The sequence below is a fragment of the Bombina bombina genome, chromosome 1 (assembly GCF_027579735.1).
Source record: "Bombina bombina isolate aBomBom1 chromosome 1, aBomBom1.pri, whole genome shotgun sequence".
Classification (NCBI taxonomy): Eukaryota; Metazoa; Chordata; class Amphibia; order Anura; family Bombinatoridae; genus Bombina; species Bombina bombina.
Window position 1 is genome coordinate 134,456,935 of NC_069499.1, and position 15,376 is coordinate 134,472,310.

General features: G+C 38.4%; 1 protein-coding gene across 1 annotated transcript in view; it reads right to left on the bottom strand.

Moving 5' to 3' along the window:
* Nucleotides 1-2,412: 2,412 nt before the first annotated feature.
* Nucleotides 2,413-15,376, bottom strand: part of GPR137C (G protein-coupled receptor 137C) — a 77,145-nt gene continuing 64,181 nt past the window's right edge. Inside the window, exon 7 of the mRNA XM_053697615.1 lies at nt 2,413-5,878. Coding sequence (XP_053553590.1) covers nt 5,731-5,878 — 148 coding nt within the window. The 3' untranslated portion in view covers nt 2,413-5,730. The remainder of the gene's footprint in view (nt 5,879-15,376) is intronic.

Genomic DNA, 15,376 nt, shown 5'->3' on the forward strand with positions numbered 1-15,376 from the left:
TACTGCACATACCTTATCTGCAGGAAAACCTGCACGCCATTCCCCCTCTGAAGTACCTCACTCCTCAGAATGTGTGAGAACAGCAAATGGATCTTAGTTACGTCTGCTAAGATCATAGAAAAACGCAGGCAGATTCTTCTTCCAAATACTGCCTGAGATAAACAGCACACTCCGGTGCATTTAAAAATAACAAACTTTTGATTGAAGAATAAACTAAGTAGAAAGCACCACAGACTCTCACGACCTCCTATCTATGTTGAGGCTTGCAAGAGAATGCTTTGCTGTGGGTGGACTCTTGCAGCTTCCTGTTGGGAAGGAGAATATATTCCATAAGTAATGGATGATCCGTGGACTGGATACACTTAACAAGAGAAACTATTTCACCTGAGGTCTGACATTTTAACAATTATATCCATAAATATAATGGTCCATGCCTCATCACAGAAGCAAAGAACCCCAACTGTGAAAGTTTCTTAGCGGTAGTAACTCTTAGAAAAGATTAATAATAAAATTTATGATCGCACAGGCAGTGATTTCAACTCCAATAAGGGGAATAACAAACATAATTGGAGACTTGACAGAGCAAAATAAAGATCTGAAATTAATGTTCGATAAAACAGACTGACAGATAATAAAATATCCGCTTTAAACCAATAGCATACAGATAGGTAACTTAAAATTAATCGTACACAACAGAAAGAAATGCACTGCTAAAATTAAAGAGTTACAGATGAGAATAAAACAGAAAGAATAAATAGTGATTTCTGGGAAAAATGCAGATTGTGATCACTAATTGCCACAAAGGAGAGATCCAAAACAATTTATAAAACGAGCAAATATGCCAGCGGGTCCCACTAAAAACCCAAATTCTGTTCCAATTGCCCGTCATAATATCTGAGAATTTTAACAGCTTGAACGTTCCTACATGCATTTCAAAGCAAACTAGGCCAATGTCTGTAGCAGATAGACAATTTTCAGAAATGGTGGGGCACTATACCCACAAACAGCTTTAATAACCTTTCACAAGGGTGCTGAAAAAGCCATAAAAGTAGGTATGAACATGCATAGACAGAATTGCTTGAAAATTCCATGGGTCCCCTATGCCAACAGGTTAAAAGGGACACTGAACCCAGAAGTTTTCTTTTGGGTTTCAGATAGAGCATGAAATTTTAAGCAACTTTCTAATTTACTCCCATTATCAAATTGTCTTTATTCTCTTGGCACCTTTATTTGAAATGCAAGAATGCAAGTTTAGATCCCAGACCATTTTGGTGAACAACCTGGGGTTGTCCTTGCTGATTGGTGGATAAATTCATCCACTAATTAAGACATTTTGTCCAGACTTCTGAACCAAAAAAAAAAAAAAAAAGCTTAGATGCCTTCTTTTTCAAATAGATAGCAAGAGAACAAAGAAAAAAAAAATAGGAGTAAATTAGAAAGTTTCTTAAAATTGCATTGCTCTATCCGAATTATGAAAGAAAAAAAAATTGGGGTTCAGTGTCCCTTTAAGATTCAACTCAAGCATATCTGATCAGGCCTGGGAGAATAGTTTCAAATTTACTAGACTAGGAAAAGAGATTAAAGGTCTCATGGTAATTTCACTAGACAAGTATAAAAATTGGAGGCTGGGGACAATGAGAGAAGCAATAAGGCCAACTTAAAGTTATTGGGAACTCCGCAACAAAACGTAATGGAGAGATGAAATAGAGTTTCTAATAAAACAGCTGACAGAGCTGGAGTGCTCATCTTGAATCATTATTTTTTTTGTTTATAAACAAATTTGTTTGCAGTGCATTTGTATTATGTACTTTTAGTTTTAAGTTCAATGAAAGTAGTTTCATAATTAAGTTTTAAATATGCCTTAATAGATGCATTCTTTTTTCCATTTTGACTACTTTTGGGAGGACACATGCAAGAAAATTTCCATGTAAACTATCTGAAGTCTTATCTTGCAGGAAGAAACACAAGACAGAAGGCTTCTCCCCTGCCAATAACACATTATAGATTGTTTTTCAGGTGTAATCAGGACTGATCTAATGCAATTCCCATGATTAATGGATCGTGGACTCTCCACCATGAAAGAAATTATATTTATCAAGAAATATTTTTTTTGTGTGTGTGTTAAATTCAGTTACTATCAGACCATTAGTTTGAGAATATAATAAATGATCAGCCTTTAAAACAAACCATAAAGTACTCAAATATCTTCCTACCCCATCTTCCAGAACTATTGTTTTAAACCATTTGACAAAAAAAACAAAAAAACAAACACACCAAAAAAATTTCACTATAGAACAAAATTACTTTATATGACATTTTTGAGGGGGGGGGGGATTCTAGAACATAAAATGCCTTTTGAAATTATGCTTTCTAATGGATAAGCACAAAAAACCAAACAAAAAAACCACTTAATTCAGGTGCAGATAAAACTTTATTGACAAATGGTAGTGCTGGATTACAATTTTGTTACCAACATTTTTTACATTCATTGGTTACTTTAACCAGCTAATCACTGGTTTCAAAATGTACATAGTAAGTCAAGAAAACACTGGGTAAAATGACAAAAAAAAATAAAAAAAAATCTGAAAAGTATATTTAAAGTACCTGATCATCTAGTAATTACATTGTCATTAATAGACAGTACCCGATTATACTGGTCCATCACTGTTCATGACATTTAATAAAAAAACAAAACAAAAACACACCTATTTAAAAAACGGGATATTCTAGTACTAGTTACAATTTATAGCCCTTTCTAAAACTCAAAGGTTTATGCAATGTAAAGAGGTTTAGCATTTTTTAAATATACGTTTATGTTAAGCTGGTCACCTGGACCCCCCCTTCCATTTCACTTCTTTATTGTGGCTAAAAAGAACACAAAGGACAAAGGGCACTCTTGCTGTCATATACCAGGACCATGCTACTAAATGAATAGAATGTAGAAAGTAAGGGGGGCATAGGCATGGTTTAACATACAACATTCTGAGAGAAATCTTTCAATGTTCACATTATGAAAAAAGGCTCTCGTTAGATTTAAGAAGGGATGTAGATTTTTATTCCTGATGGAAGAACTAAGAGTGCCAGTGTGTAAGGAGACAAATGAGCTTTTACAATTTATTTAGCAGTAACACTCATTCTCCAAACACATTAAAGTGCACAAAGTGCTTCAAAACATAAGTAAAAATTGACCTATGCCAAATTAGAAGAAAAAAAATAAATATAAAATTCTTTGGTGAGGGGCGGACATTTGCTAGAGCAGCTAAGAAAATGGGTTAAGCTTAACACTAGACTCCAAAATAAAGCAATTGGTTCATATATATGTAGCCTTGAGCCCATATTTTTTAGCGCAAGCAGAGTTAGTCAAATATATAGATGATTGTGGAATCTACACTGACGGAAAGATTCTATTTAGGAAAACTAGTAAAAACACTGCTAGATTTTGGCAGCTTATTAATTACAGAAGAAAATAAAATGCACACCAGTCGTTAGGCACCATAAACAGCACTGCACTGGTAAAATCTAAATGAACAAGTATGCTAGAATTTTTACAGCAGCACCAATCACTTAACTATTAAGTTTAGGACTAGATGTATAAAGATTTTGGCATAACTGGAGTTGCAAAGCTAAAAACACATTAAGACATTATTTAAACTAACTTTTGTTAATGATATTATTGGCTATCAATTTCCCCATTTTGACCAATTATGCCCCTTTTCTTTGTAATCTGAAAAAATCTACTGTTTTGCAATTTGCCAAATAAATTCAAATAGAAAAAACAAAAAAAAACAAAACAAAAAAAAAACACACAACCTCTCCTTGATTTCTTTTGACTCTTCATAGGAGATTTTAAACTCTAAAAGAAAAAATGACCCCAAAACATTTATTCAATATAACTGTAATTCTAGCATTATTGTACAAATTGTATCTGCTTATCGATCTTAAAACTAGAGCAGTGAATAATGTTGGCGGAAAAAGCAAATATTCAAGTGTAAAAATCAGGTTGAATACACAGAATACAGTTTTTAAAATGGTGACATTTTACTATTGCCAATGTATAAATAACCCCCTATATATTTTGTGCTTTTTAATATCTAGAGAGAGTGTGTCAGGGTTTGCATGACACCAGTGATATTCAAACATTATTTTACATGGTTTGGAAATCTTTGTCACATAAGCAAATTCCCACAAAACAGGTTAGTTTTGTCAAAATCAAATACAAAATAAACTGCTTTAAATTTAACAGTTTAAAAAAAAAAAAAAAAAGGGAGACAATATAATAGATATAATTCAGTGCAATGTTATATTGTAAACCACCAAGTTTCCATAACATAAAACAAACTATATAAAAAAAGGACAGTGTTTGCTTGCCAATCACAATCCATCTTACAATGCAAAATTATATTCTAATTCACTGGAAATACTGAACAGATGTGCTTGCTGCTTAGGGCTTGTCAATATAATTGATTTTTACAGTTGTAGAAGGTGAACGGTGCATTGTTTTAAACCTCCGATTCATTTTTTGTTAACCATTAGATCAAGTAAATATCATCCATTTGGTCCCCAAAAGCGCTACAATGCCTGCATGCTCCAAAGAGGGTTAAATGTTAACGGACCAGATCGCCAATAACTTTTACAGTTACTGGGTGAACATTCTTACTAAAATTATGCAATTTACAGTAAATATGAACTGACAAACATAATCAAAAAATAAAATAAACCCTGATCTCTTACTTTTAAAGCCCTGCAGAAATAATATGGATTAGTAGTTTCATGATGAAGCAAATGCATGGAAAGAGCCATCATTTCCCTTAGTAAGGGAATTCAGTAGACTTGCAGCCATGGCTGTCCTACAGAAAGAGGGGTATTTAAGTTTGCAGAACACTCAAAGCTCAGTTAGGCTTGAGAGATGAGAAAAGAATCACACATTTGCTTCACATAATGCATTTTCAGATGGTGTAACAGGTCTGTTCAACATCTGCATATAAGATGCATGACTAAGACAGCAATACTTCTAATAAAACTAACACACAAAGACTATATGCTAACTTTGACCACACAGGTCCCAATTAGTAACACAAGACTGCCAATGTAGGTTTCCATCCTTTCAGAAAACATGGGAGCAATTCGATTCACAGCTAATATCAAACGGCTGCCTATCAATACATAAGTTATATGCATTTTGTTACAAGGAAGGGCATTGAAAAGCCGTTGGGGAAGCCTAAAAAAAAAACAAAAAACGCAGCCTATTGTTTGTATTGGTCAAAGTGCTAGCATTAAAAAAAAAAAAAAAAAATGCCTTTAAGAATTAAACACAAGATGAATTCACTTTGAGAGTGAAAACAAATGTCAGATTTTAAAGTTGTCCCAATACAATCCCAGTAAATAGTAGACATTCTCTGAAATGTTATGACATTTTGCTTTGCTCATATGTTTGATGCCTTCTAATGTTTCTTGATGGAATTTAATATGGTAGAGAGTACATAGGTGCAAAATGCATTTATACTTCCTTTAACAAGCAAAGAAGTCTTCAGCTGCCATTAGACTCCTTAAGACAACTTATATAGTAAGAGTATCTTAAGGATGCTGCCTGTATCCAAGGCCAAGGTTTACGTGCCTTAAAAACGGAATGTATATGTAAATGCATTAACGTAAACAAAGACACCGCATACTGTCTCAAACGTAACAGACAGTTGCAAGAAGGTGCAGTTTAACTTTCCCATGAGGAGTGTGTCATGCCACTTGTGACCCCACATTTCCACAAGTGAATAGTAAAGGAGAGCCTGCAGGAAGTTCGCTCAGCAGAGGTGGGGAAATTGCACAACTCATAGCTGGACAGATTGTTCCATACCATCCAGAGGCCTTTGGAGTCGAAGGCAAGCTTGGCAAAAAAAAAACAAAAACAAAGCATTATTTGCAGAGAATAGATAAATTAACCATATGTATACATTATCTTTAAAGTGAATGTCAAGTTAAACATATTGCATAAAGTGAAACGATAGCAGTTCAAAAATGAATGAGTTTCTTTCATGAAATCGTTAGGGATATACTTATCTTTAGAGCTATTTCACTATAAACGCTACAACGGATAATAGCTGAAGCTTCTGGTCGCCATTTTCAGCATTTGATTGACAGATTACTCATCTGCAATTAACTAATCGGGGAAACAACGATTAATTGATTGCAGATGAGTCACCCCTACATACCAGAGTTAATCCCAACCACTCTCCCAGAATCTAGTTAGTCATACATATAGCCAGCAGAAGGAAAAAAAAAAAATTGTTATGGTTTATAAAGTTAGATAAATGCCTTTACTACCCATTCACAAGCTTTTGCACAACCAAAATTGTTATATATACACACTTTAAACATTTAAACCTCTACATTTCTGCCTGTTTCTAAGCCACTACAGACAGCCTCATGCTTTATTTGCTTTTCACAACAGGAGACTGCTAGTTCATGTGGGTCATAGACAACATTGTGCATACGCCAGTTGAGTTATTTAAGAGTCAGCACAACATAGCACTAATTGGCTATAATGCAAGTCAAATAGATAATAAATAAAAAGTAATATGATCAGGGGGCTGTCCGAAGAGGCTTAGATACAAGGTAATCAGAGGTGAAAAGTGTATTAATATAACCGTGTTGGTTATGCAAAACTGGGGAATGGTAATAAAAAGGGGACAGTCTACACCAGACTTGTTATGGTTTTAAAAGATAGATAATCCTTTTAAGTATAAAAAGGAGTCTTTTGGACAACCATATAGGGAAAAAAAAGTGAGTCTCATGGACTCTCATCATGGTAAGCATAAAATGTGTTCTATTTATTTTCATAAATGAGAGCCCACAAGTTCACCACATGTGGTATCTTATACCTTAGACGTGAAGTCCACCAAGAAATAGAGGGGAGGGGCCATACAGGTAAGATACCTTTCCGCCAAAAACACAACAAGGAAGAGAAAAGAGAAGAATTGTGTGTCTTCCACATAGAACTTTAGAGCCCACACAATCAAGGTTGCAAAGAGGTTGCTCCTAGTTCCTAGGAGCATAAGTAAGAAACCAAAATTTCCCAATTAATATCTACAGATACCACCTTTGGAAGAAAGATACCAACTTCTTTGTTGCACAGCCTTGTTCTGAAGGGTGTGGAAAAAAAAAATTATCAAGAAAAGGAGGCTTGCAAGACAGAAAATAACCTTTAAACCAAAATACAGAAGGTTCAACCCATGCATAGTTTCAAATGGAGGGGCTTCAAGAACCCATGAGAAACAAATTTAAGACTCCACAAGGGAGTAACTGGATGAAAACAAATTTAAGTAAGAATTTTACCTGATAAATTTCTTTCATATTGGCAAGAGTGCATGAGCTAGTGACGTATGGGATATACAATCCTACCAGGAGGGGCAAAGTTTCCCAAACCTCAAAATGCCTACAAATACACCCCTCACCACACCCACAATTCAGTTTAACGAATAGCCAAGAAGTGGGGTGAATAAAGAAAGAGTAAAAAAAGCATCAACAAAGGAATTGGAATAATTGTGCTTTATACAAAAAAAAACATAACCACCATAAAAAGGGTGGGCCTCATGGACTCTTGCCAATATGAAAGAAATGAATTTATCAGGTAAATTCTTACATAAATTATGTTTTCTTTCATGTAATTGGCAAGAGTCCATGAGCTAGTGACATATGGGATAGCAATACCCAAGATGTGGAACTCCATGCAAGAGTCAGAGAGGGAGGGATAAAAAAAAAAATAGACAGCCAATTCCGCTGAAAAAAAATTAATCCACAACCCAAATCATAAGTTTTAATCTTATAATGGAAAAAGAAAAAAACTGAAAATTATAAGCAGACGAATCAAACTGAAACAGCTGCCTGAAGAACTTTTTTTAGAGAGGGAGGGATAAAATAAAGTCAGCCAATTCCGCTGAAAAAACAATCCACAACCCAAATCAAAAAGTTTTAATCTTTATAATGAAAAAAAACTGAAATTATAAGCAGAAGAATCAAACTGAAACAGCTGCCTGAAGTACTTTTCTACCAAAAACTGCTTCAGAAAACATAAAAATGGTAGAATTTAGTAAATGTATGCAAAGAAGACCAAGTTGCTGCTTTGGAAATCTGATCAACTGAAGCGTCATTCTTAAAAGCCCAGAAAGTGGAAACTAACCTAGTAGAATGAGCTGTAATCCTCTGAGGTGGGCATTTACCCGACTCCAAATAAGCGTGATGAATCAAAAGTTTTAACCAAGATGCCAAAGAAATGGCAGAAGCCTTCTGACCTTTCCTAGAACCAGAAAGATAACAAATAGACTAGAAGTCTTCCTGAAAACTTTAGTAGCTTCAACATAATATTTCAAAGCTCTCACCACATCCAAAGAATGTAAAGATCTTTCCAAAGAATTCTTAGGATGGGGGACAAAGAAGGGACAACAATTTCCCTACTAATGTTGTTGGAATTCACAAATTTAGGTAAGAATTTAAATGAAGTCCGCAAAACTGCCTTATCCTGATGAGAAAAAAAAGGAGACTCAAGAAAGAGCAGATAATTCAGAAACTCTTCTAGCAGAAGAGATGGCCAAAAGAAACACTTTCCAAGAAAGCAATTTAATGTCCAAAGAATGCATAGGCTCAAAACGGAGGAGCCAGTAAAGCCTTCAAAACCAAATTAAGACTCCAAGGAGGAGAGATTGATTTAATGACAGGCTTTATATGAACCAAAGCCTGTACAAAACAATGAATCAGGGAGTTTAGCAATTTTTCTGTGGAATAAAAAAGAAAGCAGAGATTTATCCTTTCAATGAACTTGCAGACAAACCCTTATCCAAACCATCCTGAAGAAACTGTAAAATTCTAGGAATTCTAAAAGCATGCCAAGAGAATTTATGAGAAGAACACCATGAAATGTAAGTCTTCCAAACTCAGTAATAAATCTTTATAGAAAGATATTTGCGAGCCTGCAACATAGTATTAATCACTGAGCCAGAGAAACCTCTATGACTAAGCGTTCAATTTCCATACTTTCAAATTTAATGATTTGAGATCCTGATGGAAAAACGGACCTTGAGATAGGTCTGGCCTTAGTGGAAGTGGCCATGGTTGGCAACCGGACATCTGAACAAGATCCGCATACCAAAACCTGTGAGCCCATGCTGGAGCCACCAGCAGCACAAAATATTGCTCCATGATGATCTTGGAAATCACTCTTGGAAGAAGAACTAGAGGCGGAAAACTATAGGCAGGTTGATAACTCCAGGGAAGTGTCAATGCATCCACTGCTTCTGCCTGAGGATCCCTGGACAGGTACCTGGGAGGTTTCTTGTTTAGATGAGATGCCATCAGATCTATTTCTGGAAGCCCCCACATCTGAACAATTTGAAAAAGCACATCTGGGTGAAGAGACCACTCTCCCGGATGTAAAGTTTGGCGACTGAGATAATCTGCTTCCCAATTGTCTAATTGCCTGGGATATGGACTGCAGAAATTAGACAGGAGTTGGATTCTGCCCAAACAAGTATCCAGGATACTTCTTTCATACCCTGATGATTGACATACGCCACAGTTGTGACATTGTCTATCTGAAAACAAATAAACGGCTCTCTCTTTAATAGAAGCCAAAACTGAAGAGCTCTGAGAATCGCACGGAGTTCCAAAATATTGATTGGTAATCTCGCCTCTTGAGATTTCCAAACCCCTTGTGCTGTCAGAGATCCCCAGACAGCTCCCCAACCTGCATCTGTTGTGATCACCGTACAGGTTGGACGAACAAAAGAGGCCCCTTGAACTATACATTGGTGATCTAACCACCAAGTCAGAGATAGTCTAACATTGGGATTTAAGGATATTAATTGTGATATCCTTGTATAATCCCTGCACCACTGGTTCAGCATACAAAGCTGAAGAGGTCTCATGTGAAAATGAGCAAAGGGGATCCCGTCCGATGCTGCAGTCATGAGACCTAAAACTTCCATGCACATAGCTACTGAAGGGAATGACAGACTGAAGGTCCCGACAGGCTGCAACCAATTTCAGACGCCTCTTGTCTGTTAGCGACAGTCATGGATACTGAATCTGGAAAACTAAAAAGGTTACCCTTGTCTGAGGAATCAAAGAACTTTTTGGTAAATTGATCCTCCAACCATGTCTTTGAAGAAACACTAGTTGATTTGTGTAAGATTCTGCAGAACGTAAAGAATGAGCAAGTACCAAGATATCGTCTAAATAAGGAAACGCCGCAATACCCCGTTCTCTGATTACATAGAGTAGGGCACCGAGAACCTTTGCAAAGATTCTTGGAGCTGTCGCTAGGCCAAATTGGTAATGCTTGTCTAGAAAAGAGAATCTCAGAAACGGTTAGTGATCTGGATGAATCGGAATATGAAGATATGCATCATGTAAGTCTATTGTGGACATATAATGCCCTTGCTGAACAAAAGGCAGAATAGTCCATATAGTCACCATTTTGAATGTTAGATCCAGAACTGGTCTGAATTAATTTTCTTTCTTTGGGACAATGAACAGATTTGGATAAAACCCCAGACCCTATTCCTGAAAAGGAACTGGAACGATTACCCCAGATAACTCCAGGTCTGAAACACACTTCAGGAAAGCCTGTGCTTTCTCTGGGTTCACTGGAATGCGTGAGAGAAAGAAACTTCTCACAGGTGGTCTTACTCTGAAACCTATTCTGTACCCCTGTGATACCAGGACTCTGTTAAGAGTTGGGAATTAGGTTCAAGTTCCACAAAATACAGGAATAAAATAATCCCTGTTCTGCTCATAGACTGAGGGCCCAAAAGGGAATAGCAGCAATGTGTTGCAGAGATTGCAAACCGTCTCTTTAAATATTGGTGCTTTGAGCTGTAACTACTCCAAATAGCAAAGTATAACAATCACTCCCAGTGTAACAAAGTTATCAACAGACAGGATAAAATAAATTAATCACACTCAATATTGCAGATTATTTGTATTCCAGTTAATATGGATATCAGGAACAATGGTGCAGTCTCTTTATATACAGATGCAGCAAGTTCATGAATAATTACAGGAATGTCTAGAGAATGCAGGCAATAACACAATTTATGCTTACCTGATAAATTTATTTCTCTTGTGGTGTATCCAGTCCATGGATCATCCATTACTTGTGGGATATTCTCATTCCCAACAGGAAGTTGCAAGAGGACACCCACAGCAGAGCTGTACTATAGCTCCTCCCCTAACTGTCATAGCCAGTCATTCGACCGAAAACAAGCCGAGAAAGGAGGAACCATAGGGTGCAGTGGTTACTGTAGTTTAAATTTAAAAAATTACCTGCCTTAAAATGACAGGGCAGGCCGTGGACTGGATACACCACAAAAGAAATAAATTTATCAGGTAAGCATAAATTGTGTCTTCTCTTGTAAGGTGTATCCAGTCCACGGATCATCCATTACTTGTGGGATACCAATACCAAAGCTAAAGTACACGGATGAAGGGAGGGACAAGGCAGGAACCACTGCCCGTAAAACCTTTCACCTAAATATAGCCTCCAAAGAAGCAAAAGTATCAAATTTGTAAAATTTTGAAACAATATGAAGCGAAGACCAAGTCGTCGCCTTGCAAATCTGATCAAAAGAAGCCTCATTTTTAAAGGCCCAAGTGGAAGCCAGAGCTCTAGTGGAATGAGCTGTAATCCTTTCAGGAGGTTGCTGTCCAGCAGTCTCATAGGCTAAGCGGATTAAGCTTCTTAGTCAAAAAGAAAAAGAGGTTGTCGAAGCCTTTTGACCTCTCCTCTGTCCAGAGTAGACAACAAACAGATGTTTGACAAAAATCTTTAGTAGCCTGCAAGTAAAACTTTAAAGCACGGACCACGTCCAAATTGTGTAACACAAGGATGGAACAACAATCTCTTGATTGATATTCTTGTTAGATACCACCTTAGGTAAGAACCCAGGTTTGGTACGCAGGACTACCTTATCCGTATGAAAAATCAGATAAGGAGAATCACATTGTAAGGCAGATAGCTCAGAGACTCTACGAGCCGAGGAAATAGCTACCAAAAAAAAAAAAAAAAAAAAGAACTTTCCAAGATAAAAGCTTGATATCTATGGAATGAAGAGGTTCAAACGGAACTCCTTGAAGAACCTTAAGAACCAAGTTTAAGCTCCATGGTGGAGCAACAGGTTTAAACACAGGCTTGATTCTAACTAAAGCCTGACAAAATGCCTGAACGTCTGGAACATCTGCCAGACGCTTAACTAGCTGACAATCCTTTTTCCAAACCTTCTTGGAGAAAAGATAATATCCTAGCAATCCGGACCTTACTCCATGAGTAACCCTTGGATTCACACCAATAAAGATATCTACGCCATACCTTATGGTAAATTTTCCTGGTGACAGGCTTTCGTGCCTGTCTTAAGGTATCAATAACTGACTCTGAGAAGCCACGCTTTGATAAAATCAAGCGTTCAATCTCTAGGCAGTCAGCCGCAGAGAAATTAGATTTGGATGGTTGGAAGGACCCTGAAGTAGAAGGTCCTGTTTCAGAGGCAGAGACCATGGTGGAAAGGTTGACATGTCCACTAGATCTGCATACCAGGTCCTGTGTGGCCACGCAGGTGCTATCAGAATCACCGATGCTCTCTCCTGCTTGATCTTGGCAATCAGTCGAGGGAGCAGAGGAAACGGTGGAAACACATAAGCCAGGTTGAAAGACCAGGGCGCTGCTAGAGTATCTATCAGTGTCGCCTTGGGATCCCTGGACCTGGATCCGTAACACGGAAGCTTGGTGTTCTGGCGAGACGCCATGAGATCCAGTTCTGGTTTGCCCCAACGATGAATCAGTTGTGCAAATGCCTCCGGATGGAGTTCCCACTCTCCCGGATGAAAAGTCTGACGACTTAGAAAATCCGCCTCCCAGTGCTCTACACCTGGGATATGGATAGCTGATAGGTGGCAAGAGTGAATCTCTGCCCAGCGAATTATTTTTGAAACTTCTAACATCTCTAGGGAACTTCTCGTTCCCCCTTGATGGTTGATGTAAGCTACAGTCGTGATGTTGTCCGATTGAAATCTGATGTACCTCAGAGTTGCTAACTGAGGCCAAGCCTGAAGAGCCTTGAATATCGCTCTTAGTTCCAGAATATTTAATGGAAGGAGAGACTCCTCCTGAGTCCACAATCCCTGAGCCTTCAGGGAGTTCCAGACTGCACCCCAACCTAGAAGGCTGGCATCTGTCGTAACAATTGTCCAATCTGGCCTGCGAAAGGTCATACCTTTGGACAGATGGACCAGAGATAGCCACCAGAGAAGAGAATCCCTGGTCTCTTGGTCCAGATTCAGTTGAGGGAACAAATCTGTGTAATCCCCGCTCCACTGACTGAGCATGCATAGTTGCAGCGGTCTGAGATGTAAGCGTGCAAACGGCACTATGTCCATTGCCGCTACCATTAAGCCGATTACTTCCATACACTGAACCACCGAAGGGCGCGGAATGGAATGAAGAACCCGGCAGGAATTTAGAAGCTTTGATAACCTGGACTCAGTCAGGTGAATTTTCATTTCTACAGAATCTATCAGAGTCCCTAGAAAGGAAACTCTTGTGATTGGGGATAGAGAACTCATTTCCTCGTTCACTTTCCACCCATGCAACCACAGAAATGCCAGTACTACGTCCGTATGAGACTTGGCAATTTGGAAGTTTGACGCCTGTATCAGGATGTCGTCTAAATACGGGGGTACCGCTATGCCCCGCGGCCTTAGGACCGCCATAAGTGACCCTAGAACCTTTGTAAAGATTCTTGGGGCTGTAGCTAATCCCAAGGGAAGAGTTACAACTGGTAATGCCTGTCTTAAAAGGCAAACCTGAGAAACCGATGATGATCTTTGTGTATCGGAATGTGAAGATAAGCATCCTTTAGATCCACTGTAGTCATATATTGACCCTCCTGGATCAGTGGTAGGATGGTACGAATAGTTTCCATCTTGAACAACGGAACTTTGAGGAATTTGTTTAAGATCTTTAGATCCAAAATTGGTCTGAAGATTCCCTCTTTTTTGGGAACCACAAACAGATTTGAGTAAAAACCCTGTCCCTGTTCCTCCTTTGGAACTGGATGGATCACTCCCATAACTAGGAGGACTCGTACACAGTGTAAGAATGCCTCTCTTTATCTGGTGTGCAGATAATTGTGAAAGGTGAAATCTCCCTTTTAGGGGGGAAGCTTTGAAATCCAGAAGATATCCCTGGGATATAATTTCCAACGCCCAGGGATCCTGAACATCTCTGCCCACGCCTGGGCAAAGAGTGAAAGTCTGCCCCCTACTAGATCCGTTCCCGGATAGGGGGCTGTTCCTTCATGCTGTCTTAGAGGCAGCAGCAGGCTTTTTTACCTGCTTACCTTTTTTCCATGTCTGGTTTGGTCTCCAGACCATCTTGGATTGAGCAAAAGTTCCCTCTTGTTTATTATTAGAGGAAGTTGATGCCGCACCTGCCTTGAAGTTTTGAAAGGCACGAAAATTAGACTGTTTGGCCCTAGATTTGGACCTGTCCTGAGGAAGGGCATGACCTTTTCCTCCAGTGATATCAGCAATAATCTCCTTCAACCAGGCCCGAATAGGGTCTGCCCCTTGAAGGGAATGTTAAGTAGCTTAGATTTTGAAGTCACGTCAGCTGACCATGATCTAAGCCATAGCGCTCTGTGCGCCTGTATAGCAAAACCAGAATTCTTAGCCGTTAGTTTAGTCAAATGAACAATGGCATCAGAATAAAAGAATTGGCTAGCTTAAGTGCTCTAAGTTTGCCAAGTATGTCATCCAATGGAGTCGCTACCTGTAAAGCCTCTTCCAGAGACACAAACCAGTACGCCACAGCAGAAGTGACAGGGACAATGCATGCAAGGGGCTGTAGGATAAAACCTTGTTGAATAAATATTTTCTTAAGGTAACCTCTAATTTTTTATCCATTGGATCCATAAAAAAAAAAAACAACCAACAACTGTCCTCGACAGGGATAGTAGTACGCTTTACTAGAGTAGAAACTGTTCCCTCCACCTTAGGGACTGTCTGCCATAAGTCCCATGTGGTGGCGTCTATTGGAAACATTTTTCTAAAAATAGGAGGGGAAGAGAACGGCACACCTGGTCTATCCCATTCCTTATTAATAATTTCTGTAAACCTTTTAGGTATTTGGAAAAACATCAGTACACACCGGCACTGCAAAGTATTTATCCAGTCTACACAATTTCTCTGGCACTGCAATGGTATCACAGTCATTCAGAGCAGCTAAAACCTCCCTAAGCAACACGCGGAGGTGTTCAAGCTTAAATTTTAATGTAGAAAACAGAATTTATGCTTACCTGATAAATTACTTTCTCCAACGGTGTGTCCGGTCCACGGC